Source organism: Anser anser, assembly GCF_964211835.1.
Source record: "Anser anser genome assembly, chromosome: 6".
Lineage (NCBI taxonomy): Eukaryota > Metazoa > Chordata > Aves > Anseriformes > Anatidae > Anser > Anser anser.
The window spans coordinates 31,822,423-31,838,820 of NC_139726.1; the positions used below are offsets into that span (position 1 = coordinate 31,822,423).

General features: G+C 44.7%; 1 protein-coding gene across 8 annotated transcripts in view; it reads left to right on the top strand.

Annotated features, from left to right (window-relative positions):
* The first annotated feature begins 233 nt into the window (after positions 1–233).
* FN1 (fibronectin 1) overlaps positions 234–16,398 on the top strand; it is a 53,689-nt gene continuing 37,524 nt past the window's right edge. For 3 of the 8 annotated variants that reach the window (XM_083840591.1, XM_083840592.1, XM_083840594.1), the window contains exons 1-12: positions 235–452; positions 680–808; positions 2,298–2,435; positions 4,254–4,385; positions 4,522–4,659; positions 7,050–7,208; positions 8,211–8,411; positions 8,887–9,066; positions 10,553–10,729; positions 11,553–11,705; positions 13,563–13,691; positions 15,327–15,470. In XM_083840591.1, the coding sequence (XP_083696717.1) occupies positions 302–452; positions 680–808; positions 2,298–2,435; positions 4,254–4,385; positions 4,522–4,659; positions 7,050–7,208; positions 8,211–8,411; positions 8,887–9,066; positions 10,553–10,729; positions 11,553–11,705; positions 13,563–13,691; positions 15,327–15,470 (1,831 nt within the window). In that variant the 5' untranslated portion in view covers positions 235–301. Of the gene's footprint in view, positions 453–679; positions 809–2,297; positions 2,436–4,253; positions 4,386–4,521; positions 4,660–7,049; positions 7,209–8,210; positions 8,412–8,886; positions 9,067–10,552; positions 10,730–11,552; positions 11,706–13,562; positions 13,692–15,326; positions 15,471–16,398 lie in introns of all 8 variants that reach the window. The other 5 variants (XM_083840593.1, XM_083840596.1, XM_083840597.1 and 2 more) reach the window with 3 other exon arrangements.

Sequence of the window (16,398 nt, forward strand, 5' to 3'; positions counted from 1 at the left end):
CCTCTCTCCTCTCGTCCCCACACCCCTCCCCGGGGCAGGCAGCCCCCAGCCGGCCGAACCCCAGCCCTTTTGGGGCTGCTTTAGGGCTGCCGGGCGGGCTGTGCTCTGCTCTGTAGGGCGGTGGCAGCAACCCCCGGCCGGCCCCCGGCTGCTCCGAGTCCAATGGGCTCCGGGGCGGCGGCGGCTCCCCCCTCCCCGTGCCTCCCGCCCTATATAGCGCCCGGGCGGCGCCGCTGCCCCATCCGTCGGGCTGCCTGCGAGCAGCCCCTGTTGCCGAGCCGTGCCGAGCCGTGCCCGGAGGATGCCGTGCCGAAACGGGTGGCGGCTGGCGCTGCTCGCCCTCTGCCTGGGGGTGGCAGCGGGAGGGGGCGCGGGGCAGCGGCGGGGAGGGAAGAGCCGGAGGCAGGCGCAGACCCCCACCGTGCCCCAAACCAGCCCAGCGCAGGGCAAGCGTGAGTACCAAAGGGCTAGCGGGCAGGGCTGGGTGGCTAGCAGCAGGTTTCGTCCTCGGGGGGTGGTCCCCGGGGGGCTTCTCACCGGTGGTCGCCTTCCCTCTGCGGGTGGGGGTCTCCGGGGTGGAGGTCTCGGCGATGCGAGACTTCTTTCTTCTCTCCTCTCGCCTGCCCAGAGACGTGTTTTGGGGTCTCGCTGATGGGAAACTTCTTTCTTCTCTCCCCAGAGACCTGTTTTGACAATGGAAGGTACTATCAGATAAACCAGCAGTGGGAGCGCATCTACCTGGGGAACACACTGGTCTGTACCTGCTATGGCGGGAGCAGAGGGTTTAACTGCGAAAGCAAGCCTGAACGTAAGTTGGTAGTGGGGTTTTTTTTGGCACCAAGTCCCCCAAAGGGCTCTTGAAGCCAAGTAGGCTAGGTGCTGTGGTGGGTTACAACCGGCAGACTGGGTTTTCAGCTGAAGTTTGGTACTTAGGGTCACTAACGGATCTACGCTCACTTACATTGAAGATCTGGCTTGGGATTTTAAGAAATGCTTTTCATTAGAGATGGGCCTGCCACCAGAACCCTGAGCCAAACATCACTCCTCTCTCTGGAGGATTGGATCTAAACGTTAACTTTGGAGCCAGCCTCTTCTGTATAACGAACTGAGCTGACTCCTCGACTCGCACGGGGAAGTTCAAATCTGGAGTCACTTTGCAGCTCTGGCTCTGTACAGTTTGATTGCTTCACCCCAACTTTTCATAGCTGTGCAGTGTCGTCAGCTTGTTTAAAAATATTTCAACTTACAACTTTCCACAGCTCCCCAGCCGTGCTGCGAGCTTGCTGTAATTGAGTGTAAAATGAGATTGTTTAGTCTCCTGCAGAAAAAGTTTAGGTAACAGAAAAAAACTTTAAATGCAACGTCTGCTGGAAGATGCGTCTCTCTGAGATGCAATGTAGCTCAGATAATCAGATGCACACTCTCTATCTTTATTGGTCTGAAGCCACTGGTTTGCTATAATTCCTTTATGTTGCTCTAGAGATACAAGAGGAAAAGCTGGTTCCTGGCTGATAACATTAATGTAAGACCGATAGGAGCATCCCAGAGATCTGTTTGGCAAGGCTTGAGTAAAATACTGCTCAAGTATTTGAAGGAGTACTCAGTTCCCTTGCTCCTCCATAAAAAGGGGGTTTAATCTACATTTCTTTCCCCTCCAGGGATTTCCAAGTTTTACACTTTCACAGTCCAATAGCAAGTTTCCTGTATGGCACAGTTAACTTCATCTCCCCAGTGGTGAGGTCAAGAAAGTTGTTCTGTTGCAGATTTCAAGTCTGGTGGCAGCACTGGCACAACCATTCTGGAATCACTTATGCACGTGCAAGTGTGAACAATTCACAAGCGACCCTGTTGACTGCAGTAGGATTGCTGCAGAATATGGGATTAATATACTTAAGCTCTTGCCAGGGCAGAATGAGGAGGATTAACATGACAAAACCCACAGCTTCTGGGGGATGTTTGTTCCCCCCCCCCCCCCCCCCCCCGTCTTCCATACTGTTGCACTTCAAACAGCTGGGATTGATCCTTTCAGGGCATGCCTGCCTATGTGCCATGCTCAACTCCTGGCTCACTGTGAGAGAGAAGCTGTAGTTGTTTAGCTGCATGGGGACCCTGAGGGGGTGAATTTCACCCGACTTCCTCTCTACTCTTCTACCGTTAGAAGAAAGAGGAGATCAATCCATGTTTCCCCTGGAGAAAAAAAAAAAAGAGCATCTGTGGGAGGAGATGAGGAACATGTTTTTGTTGTCTATATCTGTTACTGGTGTGGTTTCATGAAGTTCATTTTTCTCCCCTCGTAGCTGAAGAGACTTGCTTTGATAAATACACTGGATCCACTTACCGAGTAGGGGAGACATATGAGCGCCCCAAGGACTCCATGATCTGGGACTGTACTTGCATTGGAGCTGGACGTGGGAGAATCAGCTGCACCATTGCCAGTACGTAACTAAGAGTGTGTTACTAGAGCTATTGTTCCTTGGTGTCATATTTTCCAGAGCAACTTGCACAATTCTTCCAGTGCCCATTAGCTAGATTTAGGGGGCTTTCATCCAAAGCCCCTTAAAATATTGTAATTGAAAGTCCTTATCCCATGTACATGCACTTGCACAACCAAATTGCTCTTATTTAAGAGGTAAAGTCTTATGTATAAAAACATAGGCCAGAATGACTGTTAATGTACAGCCATAGAGGTTAGTACATTTAATATACACAGGAATGCATTACATATTCACAGACACATTTATGAAAGTTTTTTTTTGACTGGAAAAAAAAGAGTCAGTGTCTAATCTGCAGCTAGTTGGTCAAAATTACATTGTCAGCATTAATAGGACTCTTCTGAGTTTTTACCACCTGAGAGCCAGTGCCTCTGGCCTCTAAAAATGTCATGCCAACACTAGTACCTGAGGGAACAAGAATCTGATATCCATTGAGCCAGCTCTATGTGTTTCTGCAATTTCTTACCCATCTGTCCCATACTTTCTTCTTAATCCTTTCTGCCCAGCTTTCCCTTTAAAATCTGTCTCTCTGTCTGGAAACCCTTTCACTATTGAGTCACTGAATTGTTCACAATTTCCCTTCAGTTCATAATTAGACTTCCTTTGAGTGCAGATGAAGATTGCTGTGTCTCGGGACTTCTAGACTGAGATTTCCAAGTCCCTTAGGCACCTTTGGAAAAAAGTCTTGTTCTTATAAGTATGAAGTTTCTTGTTTAAGACAAACAGTGCTGAGCCCAATAGCATTGCCACAGAGGGCTCAGAAGCCAGCCATCATTATAGCATGGAAAGAAATGCACCGAATATAACAAGTAGAGCTGAAGCCCTTCTGAATTTAATGGCATTTTATTGGGCAGGGATGATAAGTGTTGTAAGAAAAGAAAGAGTCAGTAAGGAAATTGCAAACATAAGAGCAGTCTCATTTCCTCATCATCAGCCTGGTTTAGAGCTCACTGGAGAGTCTCATTGACTGCAACTGGCTTTGAATCAGTCTTTATAACTCTTAGATTCCCAGCTTTCATAAATGAGCCAATGAAATGTTTTAGTGGCTCCTAATAAATGACCAGACGTGTTTCTCCTTCTTTCCTTGGAAGAAGATCTTGTTAGCAAACTGCCGTTCACCATGTTTCCCTCCATGAGCCTGGGCTGAGCAGTGGGCCCAGAACACCTCAGGCCTGTGGGGTGCTGTTGAGCTGGGAATCAGCCTTTCTGGACAGGATTTCTAAACCTGATACAGATGTCTCCAGGGTATCACTTCCTTCTTCCCCCCCCCCCCCCCCCCCCATATTGGCCTCGCTGCCACATCCCTCATGCTGTGCAGGGACAGCCACCGAAAGGCCTGTGTGGTGCCCCTTCAGCACAAGATGGCAGCAGCCCCCTCATTCCTCACCAGGCCCCAGTCTGAGGGCAGAACAGCATCTCCTCATGCCCTGGTGTTCCCCTTTCAGCAGCAGGTCTCAGCTGTGGTTTGAAACCTGGCAGGGTGTAGCTGAGGACAGGGCCTGGTAAAGGAAATATCTGTCAGGCACCAAGGGAAAATGGCAGGCCTCAAAGGAAAATGGTGGGTGCCATTTTGCAGCCTGAAGGAGGTGGCCATGGTCTGCCCTCCTTTTCCTCACTTCCCCTCACCTCCACCATGACTGACCATTTTTACCCCTCGCTCCCACCTGGGTGGCCCTTACCGTGTCCCCACAATGCTGTCCTATGTCAGTACTAGTTGCCACAGGGCCCCTCACCTCAGCTCCGCCTCTCTCCTGCCTGCAGATCGCTGCCATGAGGGTGGCCAGTCCTACAAGATCGGCGATACCTGGCGTCGCCCCCACGAGACGGGTGGCTACATGCTGGAGTGCGTGTGCCTGGGCAACGGCAAGGGCGAGTGGACCTGCAAGCCCGTGGGTAGGTGGTGGCTCCATCTTCCCTCAGCTTGGCTGGGGTTCAGCCTCCTTTCTCCTCCTCTTCTTCCTGGCCTGGGGTGTCCCCATCCCCATGTGGGATGCCCCAAGGCAAACACTCACCCTTTTCCCTCCCTCAGCTGAGCGATGCTACGACAATACGGCCGGGACATCCTACGTGGTGGGTGAGACCTGGGAGAAGCCCTACCAAGGATGGATGATGGTGGACTGCACCTGCCTTGGGGAGGGCAGCGGCCGCATCACCTGCACCTCCAGAAGTAAGTGCTGGCAGGCACCCGCTGCCCTATCCACTTTCATTATTTTAATGTATCTTTCAAATTCCTGCCTCAGAAAGAAAAGGTCGGTCTTTTCCTGCTGTCAGAAGTAGTTTTAGAGGGATGGCAAGAGTTATCTCCTGAGGAGGTGTGGAAAACAAATCCCTCTGAGGTGACATCTGCCATTTACAGCCTGGGGGCGGGTCAGAGTTGGTGGTCTGCGCTAATGACAAAGCGGCTGGATTATTTTGGTTGTTAATCTGCTTTAGAGAAAAGCTTCAGGAAATATGCAGAGCCTTTGAGTCACAGGCATGTTTTCCCTGAGGAAGTCAGGGGAATTGCTTGCTCTGCAAAATGGCAGAGTTTGGTCTAATAACTCCATTTTTGAGGTTTAAGTAGGCTTTTGAGGGAAGACACAGTGACTTTTGAAGAGAAATAGTTACCAAATCCAACAATAGAATTTACCAGTTGAAAATGTAAATGCTTTTCCCTTTAAAGTTGTTTTGTGTGTGTATACATGCTATGTGCTTGAAGAGGGTTTATTTTGTCTGCTGTCCCATCTCACTTGTTAGTTTTTCTCCACCATTTTGTCTTCAGTGTAAATATGCTTCACCAGGGCAAGTGACTTCTCTGTTTTTTTTTGTATGGTTGAACAACATTACTGCAAATACTCTGTTGCATTAGTACTCACAAAGCAAACAGCTTTTAAAATCCAAACTCTCGCTTGTTTATTTACCTTCTCTTTTAATTTTGCTAGGAACAGACTCCGTTGTGGAGCTCTTGATTTATACCAGTTGCCTCAAGAAAAGTTAACTTTGTACCTTACACCTTTATTACGCAAGTTTTGAGGAACTCATTCTGTAGCCTTTAAATTGCCTCATATTCAGTTGCCTTTGGGCACACAGATAATAGCTATCTGCTGATAGAAACAACAGACCTGTAAAGAACTAAAACAGTAAGGAGGTTGGGATTAAAACTGAAGATCTGGAGACACTTGGTCAAGAAATAAGCTATAAAAATGAAACCAGCTTTCACAATCTTAACTCTGTTAGAACACATAGGGAAAAATCATTAGCTGTCAAATAGGAATGAATAAAACAGAATGTGTTGTTTGTGAACTTTGGAGGAGATAATATTACTAATAAAAAAACGATTTGGCAGTATCTTTCCCCCTATAACTCAGGTTTGAATTGTTGTATCATAGGGGAAATTGCAATATAATGACCCGTTCATTTTTCATTTTGTTTCTCAAAGGTAATCAAATACATAAATTTGAATCTCTGGATGTAAAATGATAGCTGTAGCCCACAAAGTAGCATTATGCTTCAGTATGCCTGCTGTTATGTATCTTTTATGGTGTTTTCTAGAATCACTGGTGACTTCTGGGGGGACATTTCAGCTTTTCATTGTCTAACTTGAGAATTTGTATGTCCATAAGACAGGTTGCTTTCTCCATGTAATGTTTGCCAAATTACATTATGAACACTTCACCGGTTTACCCCTCTTCTGGCAAATTACTCAGTTTTTTGGTCATTTTAACCAATGTGAATTAGTAACATGTTTTCCATGTTCATATATTCTGTCCAGAGTGCTCTTTCAGTGGCAGTCTGACATGATGCGTATGTCCTTCCACAGTTCTTCATAAATCCATGTTCATTGATCTGTGATTATATTTGAGCCTCTGTATCAAGTTGCCCTTGAATGAAAAGTTAAAATGTTGTAATGGAAGAAGAACTAGATAATCCATGTGGATCTGGCATCCAGACAAAAGTAGTTTGTTATGCCGTCCTTTGAACCCATTTACTCAATTCATCAGGGGCTGTGGGTTATTAAAGACAACAGGGAGATTTAGAAAGTCTAATATTCCTCGTATGACATGAGCAGCTTATATTAACTTTACTGGCAGCTTCATGCATGCTTGTTTTGGAAAAAAAGTTATATATTGCATTCAAATAGTTTAAGTTTGGTGCTCTACTTCAGTGGGAAGAAAATAATACCTGTGTCCTATGTATAGTATGAAATGACTCCACTGCAAAGACTTTAAGAAAAAAGATCTTTAAGAAAAAAAAAAGTTTAAACTTTTTTGAACATAGCTCACCGTGTTCATGCTGGGAGTATTATGGTGCTAGTTTTGACAATCGCTATGAAGTACTATCCCAGTTCTGGAAACTAGTGGGAATTTTCCATTAGACTTTAGGATCAGGATTTGTGCTCTCTTAGCCTTTGCAGGTTTTAGTGTATATCGAGCTTGTATTAGTGGGCTACCAAAAATGAGGTTGGCTCTCACGAAAGGCTTTAAACTATCTGCTCATTTGATTTATGGTTCAGAACTGTAAATTGGACAGTGAAGCCATCCAATCCAGAAACAGCTAATAGCTGTGCTCCTTGTACAGACAGGTGCAATGACCAAGACACCAAGACTTCCTACAGAATCGGAGACACCTGGAGCAAGAAGGATAACCGTGGAAACTTGCTTCAGTGCATCTGTACTGGTAATGGCAGAGGCGAATGGAAGTGCGAAAGACACACATCCCTGCATACGACTAGCACTGGTAAGTGGGGCATCTTAGTGTGTAGAGGCAAGAAATGGCACATTTTGAGTGGCTAAGAGTTGATGCTGAATTGCACCATCCTGATTTAGGCATTTAGAAGACTTGTCAGAGAAAGATCAACAAAAAAGTCAGAATTCAGGAGATGTGTTCCTTGTTTGTGCATGTGTAGATAAGATTAATTATACTTGGTTTCCTTGCACAAATGGGGCTTGCACATACAGATGTGATTGCCTGTGCAATCACAGTACAGTAAATCACATCTAGGACTATGCTTCTACAGGAAATATCTACTAGCTTTGTCTTGGAAACATGGCATTTTGATTAGTATTTGAACTTGATGTATTTGCCTCAGGGTAACTGTCTTGAAATGCCCTTAATTTAAACTCCACTGAGACCATCTGGTTTCTTTGACAAGATAAATACACCTACTAATGGTTGGGCTTTAAAAAACAGAAATGGCAAAGTATGCATACAGTGCTGTTTAGTACATACACATTAGTTTGTAATTTTGTATGAAATATTGCCTAGTTTATAGGTAATGTATTTCCTGTCCAAAGTCTGTCAGTCTTCAGCTTCTAAATTCATTTTCTTGCCATTTTAAGGATCTAGGTTTCCTTCTGGTGTATGCAATGTAAAACTTCTGTTCTGATTAAGTTTGCCACTGATCTTTTTTCTTTTTAATTCTAGATTTCTAGCTACTAAGAGCTTTTTTGAAAAGCCTTTGTTTTTAAACAATTCCTTTGCAGAGCTGTTGACAGTTTTAATCCTTTCTAAAGCCACTCCACAGTGTTAGAAAACAGAGGCTATCATTAGCAGAAGATGGAGTTTTTCTTCTAATTTTGAAGTTCTCTAAGTGGAATAATTAAAATGTGTCTAGGGAAGCTAAGAGTATTGTGCCTTCGGTCTAATAGAGTGCTTAAGATTTTATCTCAGCATTTAGTTGAAGCATTCTGTCCCTCAGCTTTGCACATGATGTCTCACCTCTCCCATGTTCTCCTGCAGGTTCTGGCTCTCCTAGCTTCACAAACGTACAGACTGCGTTGTACCAGCCCCAGCCTCAACAGCCCCAGCCTCAGCCATATGGCCAGTGCATAACTGATAACGGAGTGGTGTACTCTGTGGGTATGCAGTGGCTCAAGACACAGGGCAGCCAGCAAATGCTTTGTACCTGCCTGGGCAACGGAGTCAGCTGCCAGGAAATAGGTATGACTCTTTGTTCAGTGCCTGTTCAGTCCAGTGTGATCTTTGGGACTGCCCTGCGGCTTCATTTTGAAGTGGAGTCCCTTTGTAGGTGTAGCAAATGTCTGCTGAAGACATACCGGAGAAAGGTGCAAGAGGTGAAAAAGTAGTTGTTTTGGTTATTTGAATCCCAGTTCTGTAGGGCAAAAATATTTCCCAGTGAGTTATATATAACTGCTGAGGGAAAACAGAGCCCCTGGGGAGCAGCATTAATAATTTTATTCAAACCAAGCTGCAATAATATATGTTTAGAAAAGAATGTAAAAGAATGACACAGCTGTGGGACTAAGTCTTCTCTTGGTGTGTATTGGCTCGGGTCCATGGCAGTCACTGTGGGTTCACAGCAGCCAGTGACTTGGCCCAGAGGGGCTACTGCTGTTAGCTGTAAGATTTGAGGATTTAAGCCAGAGCCTAATGCTGTGATTTGCTTGTTTTAAAGCTGTGACCCAAACATATGGTGGCAATTCCGATGGAGAAGCCTGTGTTCTGCCTTTCACCTACAACGGAAGGACTTTCTACTCCTGCACAACTGAAGGCCGCACAGATGGACACCTCTGGTGCAGCACCACTTCCAACTTTGAGCAGGACAGGAGATACTCCTTCTGTACTGAGCAGAATGGTGAGCTCTTCTTAGAGGGTCTTCACATATACATAGCTTTCATAAAAAAGCTCTTAGCTGCCTGATCAGTCCCAGCAGTTTGGAGGGACTCCAGGCACACCTCAACACCAAGACAGTTCTGTGAATGGAGGGAGGGCTGTCTGGAGTCAGGGCACTTTTATGCTCTTGGCATTTTTGGAGAGTGCTCAGGTTGATACAGGTGTTGCCTCTGAGTTCTGCTCTCTCTTCCAAGCTGACCTTGGAACATGAGTACTTAGTCAGGATAGAGCTTTGGCCCAAAGCATACTTGGACTTTGCCTCTGCTTGGCTGAATTGCTAGAGCAATGCCCTTATTAGGTTGCAAAGAAGAGGATATCCATAGAGCACAGTTTGTGCAGTCTTCTCTTACTGCCTCGCTCCTGACTATCTAGCCAGGTTGCCATATATAGCAGTAATCTTGATGTGATTTGTGATCACTGTGATCAAGAGCTGGTGTGTGACTAATGCAGCAGCATTCCCTCTTGTCAGTGGATGACCCGTGTTGCCTTCACAGCACAAAGTTACCTGGGTGGTTGTACTTCTTGGAAAGCCCATCAGACATCCATGGAACAGTATCCAGGCAGGCTTCTCTGCAGTCTGACCTTGGAGAGAATTTTTCATGTTCCCACATGAAAATACTGCTTCTTACACTACACAGGCTTTTTTTACTGCTCTTTCTAATTCATTTTTTATAAGTCAAGCCCTTCTCTGCAGCACATACAAAGCTCTTTTTTTTAAAAAAAGAAAAACCCCAACAAATGCAAAACCAAAAAACCCACTCGCCTGTCCACATGCGTGTATGCACACGTGTAAATATATATGCACATGCACATTCTTGTTTTAGCGAGTTTTCTTGTGATATACTGTCAGGAATGAGAAATATCAATATAGAAAAAGCCTCAGCAAATAGCTCCTTGTTCTGCATTATTTGTAAACCAGAGTTGCTCAAGAGGTGAATAGTTCATGTAGATTAGAGCCCTCTTCCCACTACTGCTTGCAAAACATGAAGCTTTCAACCTGCAGAGAGTTTTTGACTTGTCTTGTACATAACTGAGTTGTAACCCTTTCCTGAGGTCTGAGGTTTTACTTTAAGCCAAAGGGCACAATTGGGTAATAACCTCAGTGAGATAATACAGATATGCTGAGAACTGAGGTTATTTGATTCTCTGGACTTTGGTACAAGGGGTCTGCAAAGCCACTTCCCAAACACACTGAGCTTTAGTTTTCCATATTCCCCAGGAATTCCCATGGTTGGGTCCATGGGACTCAAAGCAGCTCTTTCCAAAGCAATGTTTAAACGGAACTGACCTTGTACAAGGCTTATGTTTCCAGATCTGAATTAATTAAATATCATACAGGACACACATGGAAAAATAAATGCTGGGGGATTGTTTTTAAAGCTGTTCCCTGCATGCTAGGGGAGAGCACAGGCTTGATTTGCGTTTGTTTCCTTTTCCCTCTTGCACAGTTTTGGTCCAGACTCGTGGTGGCAATTCCAATGGTGCTCTGTGCCACTTCCCCTTCCTGTACAACAACCGCAACTACACTGACTGTACTTCTGAGGGACGGAGAGACAACATGAAGTGGTGTGGAACCACTGAGAACTATGATGCTGACCAGAAATTTGGTTTCTGCCCAATGGCTGGTAAGACCGAGAGGGGATAATAAAGGGATTATGGAGCACTTGTAAGTGGCTCTTTGAGCTGGAAAGTAAAGAGCTGTCTGTCACTGGACAGTTATGGATGGCTTCCAGTGAGCTGCATCCCAGCCCAAAAAGCTTTAAGGAACTTCTGAAGCTTTTTGTCCTTTTTTTCCCTATTAATCACTTCTAGCGGAGACTCAGGCAATGCCAGAGAATGCTATTTTTGTCACTCCTTTGCTACAAGCCAGTGGCAGGCAAGCTTCTCAGCTGGTGCAAACAGGTGTAGGACCATTGGGGAGCATTGAACTACACTGCTTTAAAGCAAGGGAGGTTTTTGTCTTGCATCTGCCAAAGCTTCTCCCTGATGGCTCATCGCTTCCTCTTGCCTCATCTGTGGTTAGGAATATGTCTATGCTTATAAATCAGTGTTACCCTGGAAATGGCAGTAGTGTCAAAATCAATGTCGTGGTCCATTCCTGCAATCCATGCACTCTCTGATCTTTGACACGAGGGAGGGAATGCGTCTTCCAGTTTTTGAACAAAAGACCTTCTGTAATTAATAGCAATGCAGCATCTGAGCCCTTCACGAGCTTGATGAACCCAGATCTTGAAATGGCAGTGTTCATAAAGGCTTGGATGTAACGAGAATAGATTCTTTCACACAGCACCCTTTGGACATTGTACAGAAACTAATTCTAGAGGCTTTCAAATTAAAACTAAAATGAATGAACCCCTACAGGTGATCTACACTTAAAATATCATCACCCTGCCAAAATCTTGTTACCTCTAGCCACGTAAAGTATCCTCTTGCTTTCTTCTCACCCAGCCCATGAAGAAATCTGCACTACCAACGATGGTGTCATGTACCGTGTTGGGGACCAGTGGGACAAGCAGCATGACTTGGGCCACATGATGAGGTGTACCTGTGTAGGCAATGGCCGTGGAGAGTGGACTTGCATTGCGTACTCCCAGCTCAGAGGTACTGATCTTCATGTCCATCTCACTTCTTCAGCGTAAGCCTCAGTAGGGTGGGAGAAATTAGTTTTCTTTCTCATCACTGGCAATTCAAGCCTAGACTCAATGATTTCATTACCAAGCTTTTATTTGGAATAGAAAGGGAATCAGAGGGGCTATGTGAAGTTCCTGTCTTGTTTCCATGCTGGAGAAGTATTATTCTAGCCTTCGTAGGCTAGCAAGCAAAGGCAAACCTTGATTAGCTTGATCAGTATGTATCCCTACCTCCTTTTGTCTACATTTATCAGTCAGCGCCACTGAGACTTTACAGAGAGCTCAGCAGAAACCTCTCAAGAGCAGACAAAACCCCAGACTAGTCTGAAGTTTGAATGCAGAACCATCCTGTTTTATTGTTCTGCTGTGAAATTTTCAATTCCTCTGTGCTGGACAAATCCCTTTGCGAGCTAATCTATATGAGAAGTTGGCAGGACAGCATGGAGATTACTCTTATTTACTTATTTATATGAGTGGCCCAAGTGGAGAAGTGCTTAAGCAATACCAAAAAAAGAAGACTTAAAAGCACAGACATTTGATCATCCTGCAGTTAGCTCACAGCATTGGCTTCATGTCTGGAAAAGGCAGGGGGGTTGCTGTCAGGCAGCCAAGAAAGGACTCTAACACCACTGCTGAAATGGGATTTAATTTATAGGGAAAGGCCCGCTCAAGGGCTTTGGGAGGGTTTTTTATGCGTTTCCTTTAGAACACTGAGAAATGTACTGCTAAACGTCTTTCAGGTCTGTGAAACTCCTTTCTCCACAAACGCAGTTCTCTGCAGTTTTGTTCCTGAGCTTAAGTAGTCTTTCTTGGTGATGGGGGCATGGATACATACTTTGTTCAAAAGGCATATGTTATCTAAGTAGAACTGTTAAAGCATAGCAACCGGAGGAGGTCCTTAGCCCCCACAGGAGGATCTGACCACTGCTTGGTTTATCCTGATGCCATGCTTGTGGTGTGGGAAAATATGATGGGGAATGAAGGCCTGGGATTAACTGAGTCACTTCCCCAAGGACAGATGGTCTGTGACTGAGTCCAGAACTGAACTTGGGTCTCTTGGGTCCCGCTTAACAAAACAACATGCTTCTGGGGTGGTTTTATCGTTTGTTTTGTCTTTCTGCTCCTTGCTGTGATTAGTTTGGCTTTAGGAATTCTGGGCCAGATCACAGGTTGACGTATGAGGTTCTCCACTGAACTTAATAGACTTCCCTTTAGCACGGGGTTTGGTTGCTGTGTTTGGGGGGGAATGGTAGATTAGTAGGCACCAGTAACATCCTGGATGTAGAACAGATCTGCTCCTGCCTTCAAATTACTACGAAGAATAGAAGTGTTACCCGACTGAATAACATCATAAGGATACCTGCACTTCATTGTGATATCTTGTGAATTTGGAGTAGTGCAGTTCTAATGATTTCAGATGGGACTCACTGAGGCTTTACAGTCAAGACCTTTCTAAGAGGTAGAGGTGAAAGAAGTAGTATGCTGGCTTAGATTCTTTCAAATGTGGAATCTGTCATAAGGAGCAACCAGGCAATCCTGTAGCTTGACTAATGCATACTACTTTGGACTACATCCTACAGAGCATTTTTCTGCAAGTGGTACTTATTTGCACACTGCTGATAAATGAACTCAGGAGCAGCGGTGTGTATGTGGCACTGATCTGAGATGATCTGAGATATCAGAGGGGCTCCATTTTGCTTGAATGGAGCTTGTCAGGGTCAGTCTCCGTAAGCTGATCAAGGGGAGGGAAATATGTGCCAAGCAGAAGGATTTTGTCTCTGCATTAAGAGCTCTTGCTGACAAAGTATCTCTGCTCTTTCTCAAACAGACCAGTGCATTGTGGACGGTATCACCTATGATGTGAACCAGACGTTCCACAAGCGTCACGATGAGGGGCACATGCTGAACTGCACATGCTTTGGCCAGGGTCGGGGGAGATGGAAATGCGATCCTGTTGGTAAGTCACCGGCTGTTTCCTCTTGCCAAACACAGACCATGGCTGTGGAAGAATTCATTACGGTGTGGTGAAACTGGTGTGTGAATTTAGGCTCACAGAACTCAAACTCAGGCACTTTCTGCCTTGAATTGCACAACTGCAAAAGTAGAATTAACACTATTTGGAGGGTTAGTGAGAGGGCATTCACAGTTTTAAGAAAGTAAGGTTGGGTTATCAGATGTGCCCCAGAAGAAGTTGATAATGCACCATATCTCCTAAAATGTAACACGCTTTAAGCTCTTGTAGCAGGGCATATTAACCACAGGCTGGGCTGAATTGGCTAAAGTCTGGTACCTGAGCTGTTGGCCTAGCAGGTGGGGCTCTCAGACTGAGTGCTGATAAATCAAGATACAACTAGCTAGTGATGCTAGGTGCAGTTTTTCTGTCCTTTCTTTGTCCTAAAATCTTTAGGTCTCCTGGTTGAACTGAGAGGAATGCCACCGGCATATATTAACGTACCTTGGACTAAATTGATTTTTTGGATGCCCTTTATTCCAGCAAAAAGAAAGTTCAGAATGAGAATAGGTGTTAATAGCACTCTGGAGGCTAGCTAAAACCATCATGACTCTGTGCAGGAATTAAAGGACTTTATTTTTTCTGCCTCCCACTTTCCCTTGTGAACCTAGACTGGAAGATAAGACCTAACTGTTTGATTTGCAATTACTAAATCTAGAGAACTTTGAGCTATGGCCAAGAAAATCTATTAGAAAGTACTAGTGGTTAAGTTCTGCTTTATTTACAGTAATAACTGTACAATTTTACTGGAGGAACTTGGATTGTAAAGCTCTTAAAAGTCATTACCTAAAAGCCATTAATTTGAAAGAAGGGGAGGCAAAATTTCCTTTATCTGTAAGGTGCAATTGGTTTAATTTTGTTGGCTCTCTCTAAACAAGGCTCATGTTTACCCAAGCAGCATAATGTTAGTTCTCATGAAGACTTCCATTGAGCCAGAAACGCAGACATAGGTCAGGCTACAAAGTGTACTGAAGCATTGGTACTGTTGTATTTACGTGAACTTAAGCTGATTCCAGGATTTGTTCAGTCCTTCTTCGGTTTATACAATGGTAAAATCTAGAATGATTCTGATGAATATTAATGGATCACTTCAGAATTATGTATGTCTGAATTCTGCATAAGCCAGTGGGAGTTCTGCCACTGGCTTCCTTGAGAGCAGCATGGTTTAGCTGTGGATGAGAGATGAGCTCAGTTGACTGGAGCAAAACTGGGCGTCAAGAAAGGATTCATTTTGCATTGGCTATTTTGAAGAAACACCCCATTGATTTCACTGGGACAGCCAGTGCTTACCACTGTTTTATTTACCAGGTGGACAGCCTGTGCTTAACAATGTTTTAAGAAATGCGTCACAGCTGAGTTAACACCTTAACACCTGACTTAACACACACAGTGATATAGCAAGAACCTTGATTCAAGGCTCAGTTTGCTGCCACTTGCTCTTTATGCAACAATATTTGTAAAGAAATGTTTTTATATTTTTTGTGCAAAAGTCTCTTCTGACTTCCTCTTCTGTTTGGCTTAGATTTTTCACAGTAGTTTTGGTAACATGTGGTAATTAACTGTCTCTTTCTGTGCCTTTAGATCAGTGCCAGGATTCAGAAACCCGTACCTTTTACCAAATCGGAGATTCGTGGGAGAAGTACGTCCATGGCATCAGATACCAGTGCTATTGTTATGGTCGTGGTATTGGAGAGTGGCATTGCCAGCCCCTGCAGGCCTATGCTGGTAAGAAACTTGTCTGCTGAGTAAGAGATGAGGAAAGCAATCTTCCCTTTCCTCACCTGTTCTTGACAGACACAAACAGGTGTCATAATTACAATAGAAGGGGCCAGGTTGTTAACAGATTTCCTGAGGCCAGGCTTCACTTAGAGGACTGTCACAACAGCTTGGGTTTTACATGGCCTCTTGGTGCTTAGCAATGTCACATCTGCAACCTTCAGATTCTGCTGCTTAAAACTTAAACCCTCTTCCATTCACTTCAGAAGCAAAATCCACCAAAGAATGAAGCTTTTTCCCCTGATAAATGCCCTGAAGAAATTAGATATTTGAACTTTTGTTTGCCTAGTCAGTTCCTGAAAAGAGGGGAAGCTCCTTAACTGCCGGTCTAATTACCTGCCTGTTTAAAGTTGCAACTGTCACTGTCTCAACCTGAAAAAGGTGAAATATTAATGCTGTGTTGTGCCTCCTCTGTTAGGAGGAGACCATGGTCATGTCACTGGTTCCCCAACCCATCTGTGTAAATATGAAGGCCCTGCATAAGAATTGGATGTAGCAGCTTCAATGCTGAGTTGATTCTCTGTTTCTATGCTAAGATAGCTTAAGAAACATCAGTCCACTCAGTAGCTGCAATGTATTTGGCCCCTAAGTGCCCTGTAAGGTAAGAAAGGGAATTTGAACCTGGTCATCTCATGCAGAGGAAGGATTTTAATACAGCTAGCCCTCTTCCTATTGCCTTGTCTCTGGCTTACTAGCTGCATGGCAGTAGGACACCTCGCAGGCAGAACTAGGGACTGCCTTTCTTTTTGGGGCAGTGAGCTAAGGATGGCAAGAATAGGAAGCAGACCTTCTCTGAACCCCACCACGAGTTTCTTACAGGGTATTGCTGAGCTTCATTGACTCCTGTCAGACTGCTTAAACAAACATCTCCCTGAGC